Source organism: Hemiscyllium ocellatum, chromosome 1 (assembly GCF_020745735.1).
Source record: "Hemiscyllium ocellatum isolate sHemOce1 chromosome 1, sHemOce1.pat.X.cur, whole genome shotgun sequence".
Classification (NCBI taxonomy): domain Eukaryota; kingdom Metazoa; phylum Chordata; class Chondrichthyes; order Orectolobiformes; family Hemiscylliidae; genus Hemiscyllium; species Hemiscyllium ocellatum.
In genome coordinates this window covers 74,337,969-74,353,769 of record NC_083401.1, presented here as the reverse complement: position 1 = coordinate 74,353,769, position 15,801 = coordinate 74,337,969, and the positions used below count along the sequence as shown (strand labels likewise).

The 15,801-nt window shown below is 40.2% G+C and overlaps 1 protein-coding gene across 1 annotated transcript in view; it reads right to left on the bottom strand.

The window, feature by feature from the left end:
• The window catches only part of itga2.2 (integrin, alpha 2 (CD49B, alpha 2 subunit of VLA-2 receptor), tandem duplicate 2), a 190,496-nt gene that overhangs the window by 14,335 nt on the left and 160,360 nt on the right, over positions 1-15,801 (bottom strand). The window contains exons 25-28 of the mRNA XM_060822696.1: positions 15,485-15,589; positions 14,388-14,489; positions 9,926-10,039; positions 6,765-6,851 (exon numbers count right to left, since the gene is read on the bottom strand). Coding sequence (XP_060678679.1) covers positions 6,765-6,851; positions 9,926-10,039; positions 14,388-14,489; positions 15,485-15,589 — 408 coding nt within the window. The remainder of the gene's footprint in view (positions 1-6,764; positions 6,852-9,925; positions 10,040-14,387; positions 14,490-15,484; positions 15,590-15,801) is intronic.

Genomic DNA, 15,801 nt, shown 5'->3' with positions numbered 1-15,801 from the left:
TGCAGCCACATGGGATCAATGTGGATTTCACCAGTTTCCTCATTTCCCCTCTCCTCACTTATCCCAGTCCCAAGCCCCCAACTCGGCATGGCCCTCTTGACCTGTCCATCATCTTTCCCATCCATCTACTTCACCCTCCTCTTCGACCTATCACCTTCTCCCCCACCTTCATCCACATATCCCACTCCCAGCTACCTTGCCTCCAGCCCCACCTGACTCCCATTTAGCTCTGTGCCCCCAGCCAACAAGCTTCATTCCTGATGAAGGACTTATGCCTAAAACATCTATTCTTCTGCTCAGATGCTGCCTGACCTGCTGTGTTTTTCCAGCACGATATTCTCAACTCTGATCTCCAGCATCTGCAGTCCTCACTTTTTCCACTATGAAACTCCTAGTCATAGTCATAGAGATGTACAGCATGGAAACAGACTATTTGATCCAACTTATCCATGCCAACCAGATATCATAACCTAATCTAGTCCCATCTGCCAGCACCTGGCCCATATCCCTCCAAACCCTTCCTATTCATATACCCATCCAGATGCCTTTTAAATGTTGCAATTGTACCAGCCTCCACCACTTCCTCTGGTAGCTCATTCCATACACTTACCACCCTCTGTGTGAAAAAGCTGCCCCTTAGATCCTTTTTATATCTTTCTCCTCTCACCCTAAACCTATGCCCACTAGTTCTGGACTTCCCCACCCCAGGGAAAAGACTTTGTCTATTTATCCTATCCATGCCCCTCGTGATTTTATAAACCTCTATGAGGTCACCCCTCAGCCTCCAACACTCCAGGGAAAACAGCCCTAGCCTATTCAACCTCTCCCTATAGCACAAATCCTCCAACCCTTGCAACATTCTTGTAAATCTTTTCTGAACCCTTTCAAGGTTCACAAAATCCTTCCAATAGGAAGGAGACCAGAATTGCATGCAATATTCCAAAAGTGGCCTCACCAAAGTCCTGTACAGCCGCAACATGACCTCCCAACTCCTATAATCAGTGCTTCAACCTATTAAGGAAAGCATACCAAACGTCGCCTTCACTATCCTATCTACCTGTGGCTCCATTTTCAAGGAACTGTGAACCTGCACTCCCTCTGCCCTTACCATTAAATGTATAAGTCCTGTTAAGATTTGCTTTCCCAGAATGCAGCACCTGGCATTTATCTGAATTAAACTCCATCTGCCACTGGCCCATCTGATCAAGATCCCTTTGTAATCTGAGGTAATCTTTTTCACTGTCCACTATACCTCCAATTTTCGTGTCATCTGCAAACTTCCTAACTATACCTCTTATGTTCATATCCAAATCATTTATATAAATGATGAAAAATAGTGGACCCAGTACAGATTCTTTTGGCACTCCACTGTCACAAGCCTCCAGTCTGAAAAGCAACTCTCCACCACCACCCTCTGTCTTCTGCCTTTGAGCCAGTTCTGTATCCAATGCCTAGTTCTCCCTGTATTCCATGAGATCTAACCTTGCTAACCACTCTCCCATGGGGAACCTTGTTGAATGCCTTACTGAAGTCCATAGAGACCATATCCACCACTCTACCCTCATCAGTCTTCTTTGTTACTTTTTCAAAAGTCAAGTTGTGAGATATGATTTCCTACGCACAAAGCCATATTGTCTATCCCTAATCAGTCCTTGCCTTTCCAAAAGTGTGTAAATCCTGTCCCTCAGGATTACCTCCAACAACTTGCTCACCATCGACATCAGGCTCACCGATCTGTAGTTCCTTGGCTTGTTCTTACCACCTTTCGTAAATAGTGGTACCAAGTTAACCAACCGCCAGTCTTCTGGCACCTCACCTGTAACTATTAATGATACAAATATCTCAGTAAGAGGCCTAGCAATCACTTCCCTAGCTTCCCACAAAGTTCTAAGGTACATCTGATCAGATCCTGGGGATTTATCCACTTCTTTGCATTTCAAGACATCCAGCACTTCCTCCTCTGTAATATAGATATTTTTCAAAATGTCACCATCTATCTCTCCACATTCTATATCTTCCATGTCCTTCTCTACAATAAACACAGATGCCAAAATACTCGTTTAATAACTCCCCCATCTCCTGTGGCTCCACACACAGGCCACCTTGCTGATCTTTGTGGTGCCTTATTTCTCTCCCTAGTTATCCTTTTGTTCTTAATGTATTTCTAAAATCACTTTGGAATCTCCTTAACCCTATTTACCAAAGCTATCTCATGTCCCCTTTTTGCCCTCCTGATTTCCCTCTTAAGATTTCTCCTACTGCCTTTATACTCTCAGGATTCACTTGATCTCTCATATCTATATCTGACAAATGCTTCCTTCTTTTTCTTAATCATACCCTCAATTTCTCTAATCATGCAGCATTCCCTACACCTACCAGCCTTTCCTTTCACAATAACAGGAATATACTGTCTCTGGACTCACGTTATCTCATTTCTGAAGGTTTCTCATTTTCCAGCTGACCCTTTACCTGTGAACATCTGCCCCCAATCAGCTTTTTAAAGTTCTTGCCTAACCCCGTCAAAACTTTGATCTGACTTTCCAAAGTGCAACACCTCACACTTATCTATATTAAACTCCATTTGCCATTTCTTGGCCCACATCCCCAGCTGATCAAGGTCCTGCTGCAAATTCTGACAACCTTCCTCACTGTCCACGATATCTCCTATTTTAGTGTCATCTGCAAGCTTACTAATAGTACCTTGTACATCCTCATCCAAATCATGATATAGATAACAAACAGCAATGGGCCCAGCACTGGCCCTGAAGCACACCATTAGTCACAGGCCTCCAGTCCGACAAACATCCTTCCAATATAACCTTCTGCTCCTACCATTAAGCCAATTGTGTGTCTAATTTGCCAGCTCCCTGTGGATTACATGCAATCTAACCTTCCAGAGCAGCCTACCATTTGGAACTTTATCAAAGGCTTTACTGAAATCCATATTGACTATGTCTACTGCCCTGCCCTCATCAACCTTCCTGCTGACTTCATCAAACAACTCTAATAAATTTATGAGGAATGATCTCCTACGCACAAAGCCATGCTGACTAATCAAACCTTGTCTTTCCAAATGCATACATATCTTATCTCAGAATCTTTTCAAGTGACTTACCCACCTCAGATGTTAAGCTTACTGGTCTGTAGTCCCCAGGTTTTTCTTTACAGCACTCCTTGAATAAGGACACATTTGCTACCCTTCAGTTTTCCGGGAACTCATTCTTGACTGACAATGATTGCAGGGCCCACACAATTTCTTTTCTAGCCTCTTTCAGGGTTCTTGGATATACGGTCAGGACCAGGAGATTTATCCATCATGTATATTCTAATACGTCCGACACCTCCTTTACTGTGATAGGACTGTCCCCAGCATATCACCACTAACTTCTCTAAGTTCCCAAGTCTTCATGTCTTTCCCCACAGTAAACACAAAGAAGCTCGCTCATCTCCTGTGGTTCCACATCTACATATCCACTTTGGTCTTATTCTCTCTCTCTAGTTATTCTTTTTCCTTTAATACACTTAGGGAATCTCCTTGGAGGATTCACCCTAATCTTCACAGCCAAAGTTATCTCATGCCCTATTTTTGCACTCCTGATTTCCTTCTTCACTAAACTCCTGTGTCCCTTATATATCTCCAGAGGTTCCTTTGATCCAGCTGCCTTTACCTGAGCCATGCCTCCTTTTTTCTGGTCAAAACCTCAATATCTTTTGTTATCCAGTGTTCCCAATTCCTGCCAACCTCGCCCTTCACCCTCACAGGAAGGTACAGATCTTGAACTCTAGCTATCACACATTTAAAGGCCCCCCACTTGCCGGAGGTCCCTTTGCCTGCAAACAAACTACTCCAAAGAGCTCCTGCAAGCTCCTGTCTAATTCCATCAAAACTCTGTCAACAAAGTTTCTTAACGGCAACCACATAGTTGTCCCATATACTAGTTCATGCTGAAAGCTCATCTGCCTTATCTGTTATACTCCTTGCATTAAACTAAATACACTTCAGACTGCAAGACCTACCATGCTCACTAACCTGGCCTGCCTGTACTTCCTACTAGACTTACTTGATTTATCCCCTCTCATCTCTTGAAACACTCTACATACTGAATTATTGCTTTGTTTTCCCACCTCCCCACCACTCATTTAAGGTCCGTCTAGTGGCATTAGCAAACCTCCCTGCAGGGATGTTGGTGCCCCTTCAGGTTAGGTACAACCCGTCATTCTTGTGCAGGTTCCTGTTTCTTTGGAAAATATCCCAATGATCCAGATATCTGAAGCACCCCTGCCTACACCAGCTCTTTAGCCATGGAATCAACTGTATTATCTTCCTATATCTGGCCTCACTAAGACATGGGACGGGGAATAATTGTGAGGTTACCACCTACAGGTCCTGCTTTTCAACTTTCTACCCTACTTCCTTAAATTCCCTTCGCAGGATCTCTCTTCCTGCATCTGTCATTAGTCCTTCCATTTTGTTTTTACTCATTCCCACACTCTGGTCCTGTCAGGACATGGGTCAACACAGTAAACCCATGAATAATATTTTTCACTCTATATAAATACCAACCCAGCCAGTGATGTCCACATCTCCTGAATGAATATTACAAATAAATGTACACTCTTATTGATATTCCTCATGGCAAGTGCACAACCAACTGCCAAATCACAGTCACCCATTTGATACAAACACAGTTTCATACCTTGTATTCTAGCACTGAAATTATTGGACACACGCCAGTCTCACCAGGTCATTTTGTTACCTTTTGGTCTAACTTGTAATACTGTTCACTATTTCAATGCTGTACTTTGGAATGCAGTGACACCTTATATTGCAATGCTATATTTTTCTGCAGAGTCAGGGATCCATATCACACCTCTGAACAGTGCATATCCAAGGGTTTGTGTCTGTTCTCTCAGTGCACATTGACTCTGCACCCATTTAGATATCTCTGCCTTCCCTTGGCTTTTTGTATATTGCTGCACCATTCAGTACTGGCAGGCTCATTGTACTTCTGCCTTGCATTGTCTCCTGGCGTTGACACAAAATCAGCTGTGACAATTTCAAGGGAGCATTGCTACACAACATTATGCTATGTCAATATTACACTTTCAATATGTACCAGTGGCTTATGTGGCCAAAGCACTGAATATGCTTCAACCAAATGGTTATGTCTCAAAGTCTTAGGAGAGTAGTCCTCAATCGAGAGGAATGGTCACAAAAACAGAATGGCTGGAGACACTCAGCAGGTCCAGCAGCATCTATGGAGAGAAAAATGGTTAAAGTTTCAAATCCCTTCATGAGAACTGAAAGCAGTTGGGAAAAGGTGGCATTTATGCTGATGATGAGGGGTGTGAGGAGCGAATAGAATATGTGGAACTGGTGCTGACAGAGAGGAAAGAAGAGACAAATAATGGGAATACTGATGATAAGACAATGTGAATACTGATGCTGAGTAGGGTGCTAACGAGAAGTGTGAATGGTTGAAAATAGTGTGGCTGTGCTGAGAGCAACACAAACCAGACACAACCTGGGGTGGGTGGGGCAGGTAATGGACAGGGAGGATGGTGTTTGTGCTCTGAAATTGTTAAACTGAATGCTGTAAGGTACCTCGGCAGATAACGAGGTGTTGCTCCTCTAGTGGAACTGTTGCCAGTCAGGGGGCATAGTGAGTCTTGCAGGTCCAGTGCAACCAGACTGGGAACTAGTGGTAAGTCAGCTGGGGAGCTGCACAGTGATCAGTCAGACAACTGGTCATTTCGCAGTCCAGGCTGTCTTTTCAAGTTGATGAGATGAGCCATGAGCAATCCTGAACATTGATAAGATGTTATGCTATGTTGGGGGTTAGGGAAAGGTAGCATTCTTTTAGAGTTCAATCATGAAATGGTCCAAGAGATGTGTCACTTGATTCTTGCAGCTGCAATTATAATGACAGTCAATCAGATGATGAAAAGTGGAAATATATTTATAAATGTGAGCTTCAGTTTTTAATGGTGGGACCTGAATCCCTATGTACCCTCAGAAGTATTTTTGTTTATCATGTTCCTCCCACTCAGTGTACTGTGAAGGGCTATTTGTAATTAACCTGGTGCATATCTGGGCTTTAAATATGGTGCTTGTGGCAGAAATCCTGGTAGCAGAGAGTGTGGTGTCATTGAGTGTGGCACCTACATAATGAGGTAAACAGTATAAAATTGCTTGAAATAATTTGGTAGAACTCATGGAGAGAAACCTCGTATGAAAATCCCTGAAAATTATACTTGTACTGTGCCGAGTTTGGTAAAATGATCGAGTGTTAAAATAATAATATTTTCATGTCATTTCAAGGTGTTTATGTTTAAATTGTCCAAGTGTACCTTCTTCTTTCATTATTAGATTAGATTAGATTCCCTACAGTGTGGAAACAGGCCCTTCGGCCCAACCAGTCCACACCAACCCTCTGAAGAGTAACCCACCCAGACCCATTTCCCACTGACTAATGCACCTAACACTATGGACAATTTATCATGGCCAATTCACCTGATCTGCACATCTTTGGACCGTGGGCCGAAACTGGAAAAAACCCATGCAGACACATGAGAATGTGCAAATTACACACACACAGTCACCCAAAGCTGGAACTGAGCCTGGGATCCTGGTGCTGTAAGGCTACAGTGCTAACCACTGAGCCACCATGCCACCCATTCTCTTAGCTATGTTCCAAGATCGATTTCATTGTATCTCACATTTCAACTATTTAGTAGTTCTGAGTAATTCTGAAGTCACTTACTGTCACGTTATTGGCATTGATGATGAACAATGGATTCCTTGTTTCAATCTGTGCTGATGGAGTTAGTGTTATTCTTTGAAAGTCAGCCTAAAACAAAGTAAAATTAAGTAGAAGTATTAAAATTGCACTAGTTTCAAGTGACTTAAATATGTGAAGTGTACATAAAAGATGATAAAAATGTAACCTATCAATTATTTAACAATGCTAAAGAATTAACATCTTTAGTGGCATCCTTAAACCAAACTACCACTGAGGGACAACAGCCAAAAATGGTCGGTTGAAACAAAATAACTTATCCAGTTCCCGGTTATATTAATCACAGAGAGCAGAGGACAAAAAATACTGTCGTAAGAATTATCTATTTCCATTCCTTGCTTTGATTCAATCGCCAGCTTATGGGGATTTCTGCTTTTCACCAATATTGATGTTTTTAAACAGGCTAAAGAACCAATTAACGTAAATAATTCTCACAAACAGCAAGTTTACAACTATTGTCCACGTTTAATAATTCCATGGAGAGCAAAATGATAGATTGGAATGTGCATATAGAAGTAAAATATAATAAATTAACTTCAGCTTTTTTAAATAAATTATTTGAATTATTTTATAATAATGGAAATAAATATAAAGTAGTTTTTCCAGGGCTAGAGATCAGTCAGCATTATGAAGCAGTACATCATTAAAATCCAGTTACGTTGCATGTCTCCCTCAGTCTTGCTCAGTCTTGCTCAGACAACAAAGGCAGAATGTATCTGAACAACTCCCCGGTAATCAATAGCAATTTGCTACTGAATGTTTATTCAGCTGGGGCAATACTTCTGTTCTTGGTTTCATTGCCTTCAATTGGAAGGACAGAAATCAGGCAATGCTGAAATTTAGCAAAAGATGATAATGGGAAAGTTAGAAAACACACAGTACAATAAATTTTACAAAGGACTAACAATGAAATATAAAATTTAGTTGTATGTACCATAATTGCTCTCTGTTTTGAATCCAAACCAGTTGTGCAAAAATAAACCAACATATGTCACAGAATTTGGTACAACTTCTTAAAGTCTTCAGTCACAATTGCCAATAAGATTAACTACAAATGCTGTCAGATATTAAAATTAGAATTTTTGGAAAAATTCATAAATAGCCATTTTCAGGATTTTTTACTCGAGTAGCATTGTAATGAAAAAGCTGATGACATTGTGGTATTGTCACTCTGCCAATAATCTAGAGACCAAGGAAATACTGTGGATGCCAGGGTTCAAATCCCACCATGGCAGATGGTGGAATTCAAACCAATAAAATCTGAAAGCAAAAGTCCAATAATGATTATGAGACCATTGATGCTTCTCGTTAAAAATACATCTGATTTACTAATATCCTTTAGGTAAGGAAAGCTGCTGTCCTTATCTCTTCTCTTCTGGGCTAAGTGTGGCTCAAAACGATGGATCAAAGTGGTTGAACTCAGGAATGGCCTAGCAAGCCATTTACAGAGGTACCTCGATTATCCGAATACCAATTATCCGAAAATCTGATTATCCGAAGGAGATCTCAAGGTCCCGATGGAACATTACATTAAAGGCGTGTTTCCAACAGTGATTCGTGTCATTTGTTTACAGTGATTAAACAGGCACCATATCCAAATGACTGACTGCCCGCCCTCCCTCTCTCCCCACACTTTCCCTGGAGTTCTACACAGGGCTGTACCCTAAACTCCCCCATCCCCAGTAAATGTCGCAGTAAAAAGATGTGTGTGTGCGTGCGCGTGCGTGCTGTTTGGAGACTTACCCCACAAAGGCAACTACAGCAATCATGTTGTTGGTGTCCAGTTCAGCTGCCCTGGAGAGGGGCGGGCAGGGTGGCAGTTTTGGATGGGGTTTGGGGTGGGGGGAGTTGTTGGGGGTGGGGGGGGGTGGTGTTGAAGGGGAGGAGGTGTTGCACGGGGTGGGGGAAGGTGTTGCATGAGGTGGGGGACCATGTTGGGGGTGGGGGGAGGTGTTGCATGGGGTCGGGGCCGGGGGGCGATGTTGGATGGGGTTGGGTTGCGATAGACAGTGTTTGTGGTGGGACCTCGTGCGCTGTGTGCTGCTGCAGTCTCCTGAACGGGGAGCAGACTTTGAAAACTGAATAATCGATTATCCGAACGAAATAGTGCCCGCCCATCACGTTCGAATAATCGAGGTTCTCCTGTAGTTGGTCAAATAGCTAAAATGTGTCAAACAAGAAAGAAACTGAACAGTCAATCTGACATCGATGGAGGTATTGGAAATAACAATGGCAATCTAAGTCTTGCTGGTCCACCAAAGACCACCTGATTAACCGTAGTGCTCAGCTTAAAAAATATCTCCAAACCAGATTATTAAGGATTAATTGGACACGATAATGAGAAATTAAAGAAAGTGGAAAATTATATGGAAAGCAGACCCAGTGCAAAAACAGTTTGTTTTGGCTGGAAGATAACTGAGAAACAGACTATTGTGCAGTTAATACAGACACCTGGAGTTGTTTTTTTTCACAATGGAATGTTTGGAAAATTACTGGAAGCACTGAGAAAGGGTGGTGCAGCACTTAACATGAGATTCTGATAGCATTAGTATCAGGGACTTTGCCCCACTAGTTGGACTTTCACCATTGAAGCAGGTTTGTGAGACCAATGGCATGGAATCCGAGAAAGAGCCCCGAGTGCCACAGTTACCAATCCCAATGAGTCTGCAGGCAGTGAGACTCATTAGTTTGCCTATGTACAATAGTTTAAGCTAATAGATTTGCTCATTCGTTTGGATATATGTTAAGATTAAGCTAATAAATTTGCTATGTATTGAAGCACATGTGTCTTTTATTCTTTTCAATCAGACTTTAAAAAGTCTGTGTGGTGCTTTCAGCCTAACAATACACTGACATCTGAGAACTAGTATCAAATTTGAGAACTGTTTCATAGACTAGTCAGACATCAGCTTGACGTAATCATAATCATAGAACTGCACTTTACAGACAATGTCCCAGAAAACATCATAACTACACTTAGGATTGCTCAACAAATGCTGGTCCAGCTAGTGAATTCTACATTCAACAAATCAAAAAAAAATGTTTTTCAAGAGAAAGAGAAAGCGCACCTTTAAAAACGTGGATGCAAAGTCATTATTATAAATAATTTTATGATGAGTACTTACATTTATAAATGTCTTCAGCCAAATCCTCATAGCAATTTTGATTGTGTATTGGTTGTTCATTTTGAGATTGTTCATAATGCATAAAAATTTCTCACAATTGACATTTTCACAATTCTTCAGAAGCAAAGAAAATTGTTAAAGTAAGCATAGCAGAGATTTTTAACTATGTAAATGCAATTTCAGAAAACATCCAGACTTTCAAGTAATAAGCAAACTTTTCTAGATTGGATTTGCTTCTACTAGGTCAGAAAATAGTGAGGATCACTCCTTTGTTTGAAAAGGGAGGGAAACAGAAAGCAGGGAACCAAAGGCCAGTTAGATCAACATCTGCCAAAGGGAAGACTACTGTTAAATATATTATTGCACAGCCGTTAGAGAAGTTCAATGTGATCAAGCAAGTTCAACATGATTTTGTGAAAAGGAAATTATGATTAACCAATATATTTGAAATCTTCGAAGAAGTAGCCTGCATTGTAGCTGAAGGAGAACTAAATTATATATTACACTTAGATTCCCAGAAGGTATTTGATAAGACATCAGATCAAATGTTACAGTGGAAAATGAAAACTAAGGCTGTAGAGGGTCAAGTTTTGCACAGATTGAAGATTGGCTGGCTAACAGGAAGCAGAGTAGATATAAAGTATAATCATGAAATTGGACTTCCAGTTATTTTAACAGTTAAATGGTCGATTTTCTCTGTAATTTAAAGAATACAAAAATACTCTTTAGTCAGTGTTGCTCTTAATTCATTTTATGGTCAAAGTCTTACAATTTTAAGTTTTATCATGTGAATATTTATTTCACTGGTAGTTCAGTTATCTTTCTAAAGTTATTGGTAGCATATGGTGATTATAACAAAGGTACCCTTTAGGATGTTGATGGCAGAAGATTCAATTAAGGTAATGCTGTTGAATGACTAGGGGAGATGATTAAATTCTCTCTTTTTGGTGTTAGGCATTATCTGATGTCTGGCATTGCTTTGTACAGTTTGAATATTACTATAATTGTTGGTGTCTTAGTTATCCTATAAAGTCTCTGAAAGTTTCTAAAAATATAATAGGTGTCAACTGGGTGTGACTGTGTGCTATCTTTATTGTTTGTCATTTGGGCTCTGCTCTGTCGAGGCTTTTCTTTAACTCCTTCACATCTTTACAACACACCACATACGAGAGATTTGAAACTTTGCACTCTGTTAAAAGGTATGACTAGACTAGATGGGATTGAGGTTCATAAGGAAGTGGTGTTAGAAAATCTGGAAAGTGTGAAAATAGGTAAGGACCCTGGATTGGATGGGATTTATCCTAGGAATCTCTGGGAAGCCAGGGAGGAGATTGATTTTATGTCGTCATTGTCTACAGGAATAGTGCTAGAAGACTGGAGGATAGCAAATGTTGTCCCCTTGTTCAAGAAAGTGAGCAGATACAACCCTGGTAATTATAGACGATTACTTCGGTTGTGGGTAAAGTGTTGGAAAAGGTTATAAGAGATAGGATTTATAATCACCTAGAAAGGATTGATTAGAGACAGCACGTTTTTGTGAAGGGTAGATCGTGCCTCACAAACCTTATTGAGTTCTTAGAGAAGGTGACCAAACAGGTGGATGAAGGTAAAGCCGTTGAGGTGGTGTATATGGATTTCAGTAAGGTGTTTGATAAGGTTCCCCATGGTAGGCTACTGCTCAAAATATGGAGGCATAGAATTGAGGGTGATTTAGCGGTTTGGATCAGAAACTGGCTTGCTGAAAGAAGACAGAGGGTGGTGGTTGATGGGAAATGTTCATCGTGGAGTTCAGTTACTAGTGGTGTACCACAAGGATCTGTTTTGGGTCCACTGCTGTTTATCATTTTTATAAAGGACCTGGATGGAATAGTAAATTTGCGGACGACACCAAGGTCGGTATAGTTGTAGATAGTGCCGAAGGCTGTTGTAGGCTACAGAGGGACATAGATAACCTGCAGAACTGTGCTGAGAGGAGGCAAATTGAGTTTAATGCAGGAAAGTGTGAGGTGATTCACTTTGGAAGGACTAACAGGAATGCAGATTATTGGGCGAATGATAAGATTCTTGGTAGTGTAGGTGAGCAGAGAGATCTTGGTGTCCATGAACATGGATTGTTTAAAGTTGCCACCCAGGTTGACAGGGCTGTTAAGAAGGCATACGGTTTATTAGCTTTTATTAGTAGATGGACTGAGTTTTGGAATCATGAGGTCATGCTGTAGCTGTACAAAATTCAGGTGCACCCACACTTGGACTATTGCATGCAGTTCTGGTCACTGCATTATTGGAAGGCAGTGGAAGCTTGGAAAGGTTCAAAGGAGATTTACTAGGATGTTGCCTGGTATGGAGGGAAAATTTTATGAGGAAAGGTTGAGCAACTTGAGGCTGCTTTTGTTAGAGAGAAGAAGGTTGAGAGATGATTTAATTGAGACATATAAAATAATTAGCGGGTTAGATTGGGTGGATGGTGAGAGCCTTTTTCCTAGGATGGTGATGGCTAGCGTGAGGGTGCATAGCTTTAAATTGAGGAGTGTTAGATATAGGACAGATGTCAGAGTAGTTTCTTTACTCAGAGAGTCGTAGGGGGCGTGGAATGCACTGCCTGCAACAGTTGTAGACTTGCCAACTTTACAAGCATTTAAATTGGCCTATGGATGAGAGTGTAATAGTGTAGGTTAGATGGGCTTCAGATAGGTTTCACAGGGCGGTGCAACATTGAGGGCCAGAAGGCCTATACTGAGCTGTAATGTTCTATGTGTGATAAGTAAAACACTAATCTGTTAGGTGAATTTTGTGGTTCAAAAGGTGTTATTTGACTTATTTTCCATGTACAGGTACATGTAAAATTAGGTGTTTTAGGGCTGAGATACAGAGGTGTCTAGTTGCCCTCACACACGTATCATGAAAGGTCAGTTTGCAGGTACAAAGAATTAGGAAAGCTAGTCAAACATTATAATTTATTACAAAGGGGAATTGAATACAAAAGTAGGAAGCTTTAACTTCAGCCAAGTAGGGCACTGGTGAGTCTGTGACTAGAAAACTATACAGGTACACAGTATTTGCCCCATTATTTAAAAAGGGATATAAATGTGTTGGAAGCAGTTCATATAAGGTTTCCCAGTTTAATAATCTGGATTAGACAGGATATTCTGTGAAGAAAGGATGGACAAGCTACACTTGTAATTGCTGGAGTTCAGATGATTAAGCAATGACGACTGAATTATTTAAAATCTTGAAGACAGGATTGATATTGAAAGGATGTTTCCTCTTTTGAGAGGATCTAGAATTAGGGGTCCCTGTTTAAAAGTCAAGGATTTTACATTTAAAATAGAGATTAGGTGAATTTATTCTCTCGGAAGGCCATGAGAATTTGGAACTCTGTCCCTGATAAGAGACTGAAAAAAGAGTCCTTGAATATTTCGAAGGCAAAATGACACTGATTCTTGTTAAGCAAGGCATAGCAAAGTTATTAGAGATGGACGGGAATGTGGACATAAGATTACAATCTGATCAGCCATAATCTTAATGAATGGTGAAGAGAGCTCAAGGGCTGAAAGGTCTAATTAATATGTTTGGAACAGTGGGATCCTTTTATGTGGTAGGATGACATATAATCCGCATCTATGGCCCTTGCCACTTGTCAGCTCAAATTCTAATGTGATCAAGAACTTTCTACATTTGGACATGGACTCCTTTGGTATCTACGGAGTCACAAGTAGTAGTAAAGACTGTGATATTGTGAACTTTGACCAGCGGTTAGTTATCTTGCTAGCATCTGCATCTGCCACAACAAACTTACCTCACACTAATCCTCCATTCCCCATTTGTTTGATCCAACACAGCTCATTAACATTTAATGGCTTGGAAACCATATATCAATTACTGGAGTCTTGCAACACAGATTCTGATGCCAGAATCCCATATCAAGTTATGATGCATATAACACTGCTCTATAACAAGCACTTGACTGGAACTAGCACTGATACTTTTGAGGAGAGGTACTAATGAGGAAACTTATATGATCCAGCTGTTGTGAGTAGTTTAGAATTAGGCTTAGAGAACAGTTCTACAGATAATTGTTTCCCCTAACATTAACACATTTTTCAACCATTTGACTAAGTTCTTCCACATTACTGATTAATCGTCAAGATACCCATAACTTGAAAAGAGATCTGCTAGGTTGGCTTTGGGACTCATGATTGCCAGAAATTAGATCCCAGATGGTAGAGGTGAAAAACAGATTAAGAATATTTACAAAAATCACTAAACGTGAATAAAATGATAAGCTCCAAGTTAATGCTAGGTCCAAAATGACATTCCTGATGAAGAACTTATTCCTGAAATGTTGACTGTCCTGCTGTTCAGATGTTGCCTGACCTGCTGTGCTTTTCCAGTGCCACTGTTTTTGACTCTGACCCTCCAGCATCTGCAGTCCTCACTTTCTCATTATAGCATATTGACTTACCAAATCGTTGAAACTGCTGAAGCTCTCCGTCTTAAAAGTTGTGGAATGATAATCGGCGATGTCCAGAGTATCAAGTTTTGCATCACAAATGATATTGTTGCTCTGCGATCATTTTGGAAAAATAGATCATTATAATGAATGATCAACTGAAAATCACAAATAACCTAATTGCTAATGAATGTCAAATGTAAAAGGCAGGCCGCTGAATAAATAGCAGTGATGAATTATGACTGATGCTTGTAGCTTAGGAGTGAGTTTTCTTTGCTGCTAGAGCACTGGTAATAGATCCATCTTTTGTTACAATGCCCCCAATCAGCCAATGACTGTTGAACTTTCCAAATGGGGTCATCTTATGAAATCCTATTTCAGCTTTGAGCAGTGCCTGCCAGCAATACAGATCCTTATCCAGAACTTGCTCAATTAATAAGGAGTGAATGCCCTTCCAACATTCCTTATGAATAACCTGAATATCTACATCAGAGAAATTGCCCTTGATCTGCTTATTAATACAGGTGTCCACCACAGGTACAAGTATGAGCTTAGAACATGCGTTGAATAACATAAACAGTGAAATGCATAGACAGGCAGAAATTACACTCATAAGAAGAACCAACAAATTTGTTTATACACATCATTTTTTCCTGAAGCTCACATTATTACATGTATTAGCTCCAGTCAGCAATAAAAAAAACAGGTAATAGATGCCAAATTGACAGAAGATGAAAATCAAATATCTGCTCATGTTTTACTGGATAGAGCTTAGTTTTTGTTTTAAACTGAATGTTGATATATGAGCTAGCATCAGGCAGATGGCAGGGGGTTTGACTTCAAGTGATAGTGGAAAGCAACTGATTTCCATTTCCATTGAAATCAAAATCAATATCGGTCATCTAATATCATATCCTGGAGTCAAAATTATCCTTAATATATTTTATCCTGGCACAAGAAATTCCATTCACTGAGGAGGATGTTAATTAGATTTTCATAAATCTTGAGGTTCTTTGCTCTTCATACAAAAGTTGCAATTGTCATATAGCCCACTTCAGTGCTGCTGTAATCCTGCTAGACATGAACTACTAAAAATGATAAACACATACGTGGTTTATATCAGTAAGGTATAAAAGTCGATTGTTCTTTTTTGTAGATACTGGTATTTCAACCATGACATAGGCAGTCTGTATGGGGAAGTGTCCAGTATTGACCTTTAAAAAATAATAAAAATTAGTTAGTTGTATCATTGTGATATTCATATCCTGATAAACAAATTTTATAATGAGCTTTCAAAATCATTTTGGTAGCAAAGGCTTTCATATGAAATTCATTTCTTGCAAACACTGACATCATGTTGAACAATTTCATGAAGTTTATTGTCCTTTAGGAAAGGAGTGGAGAATATTGAACAGAAAATACCAAT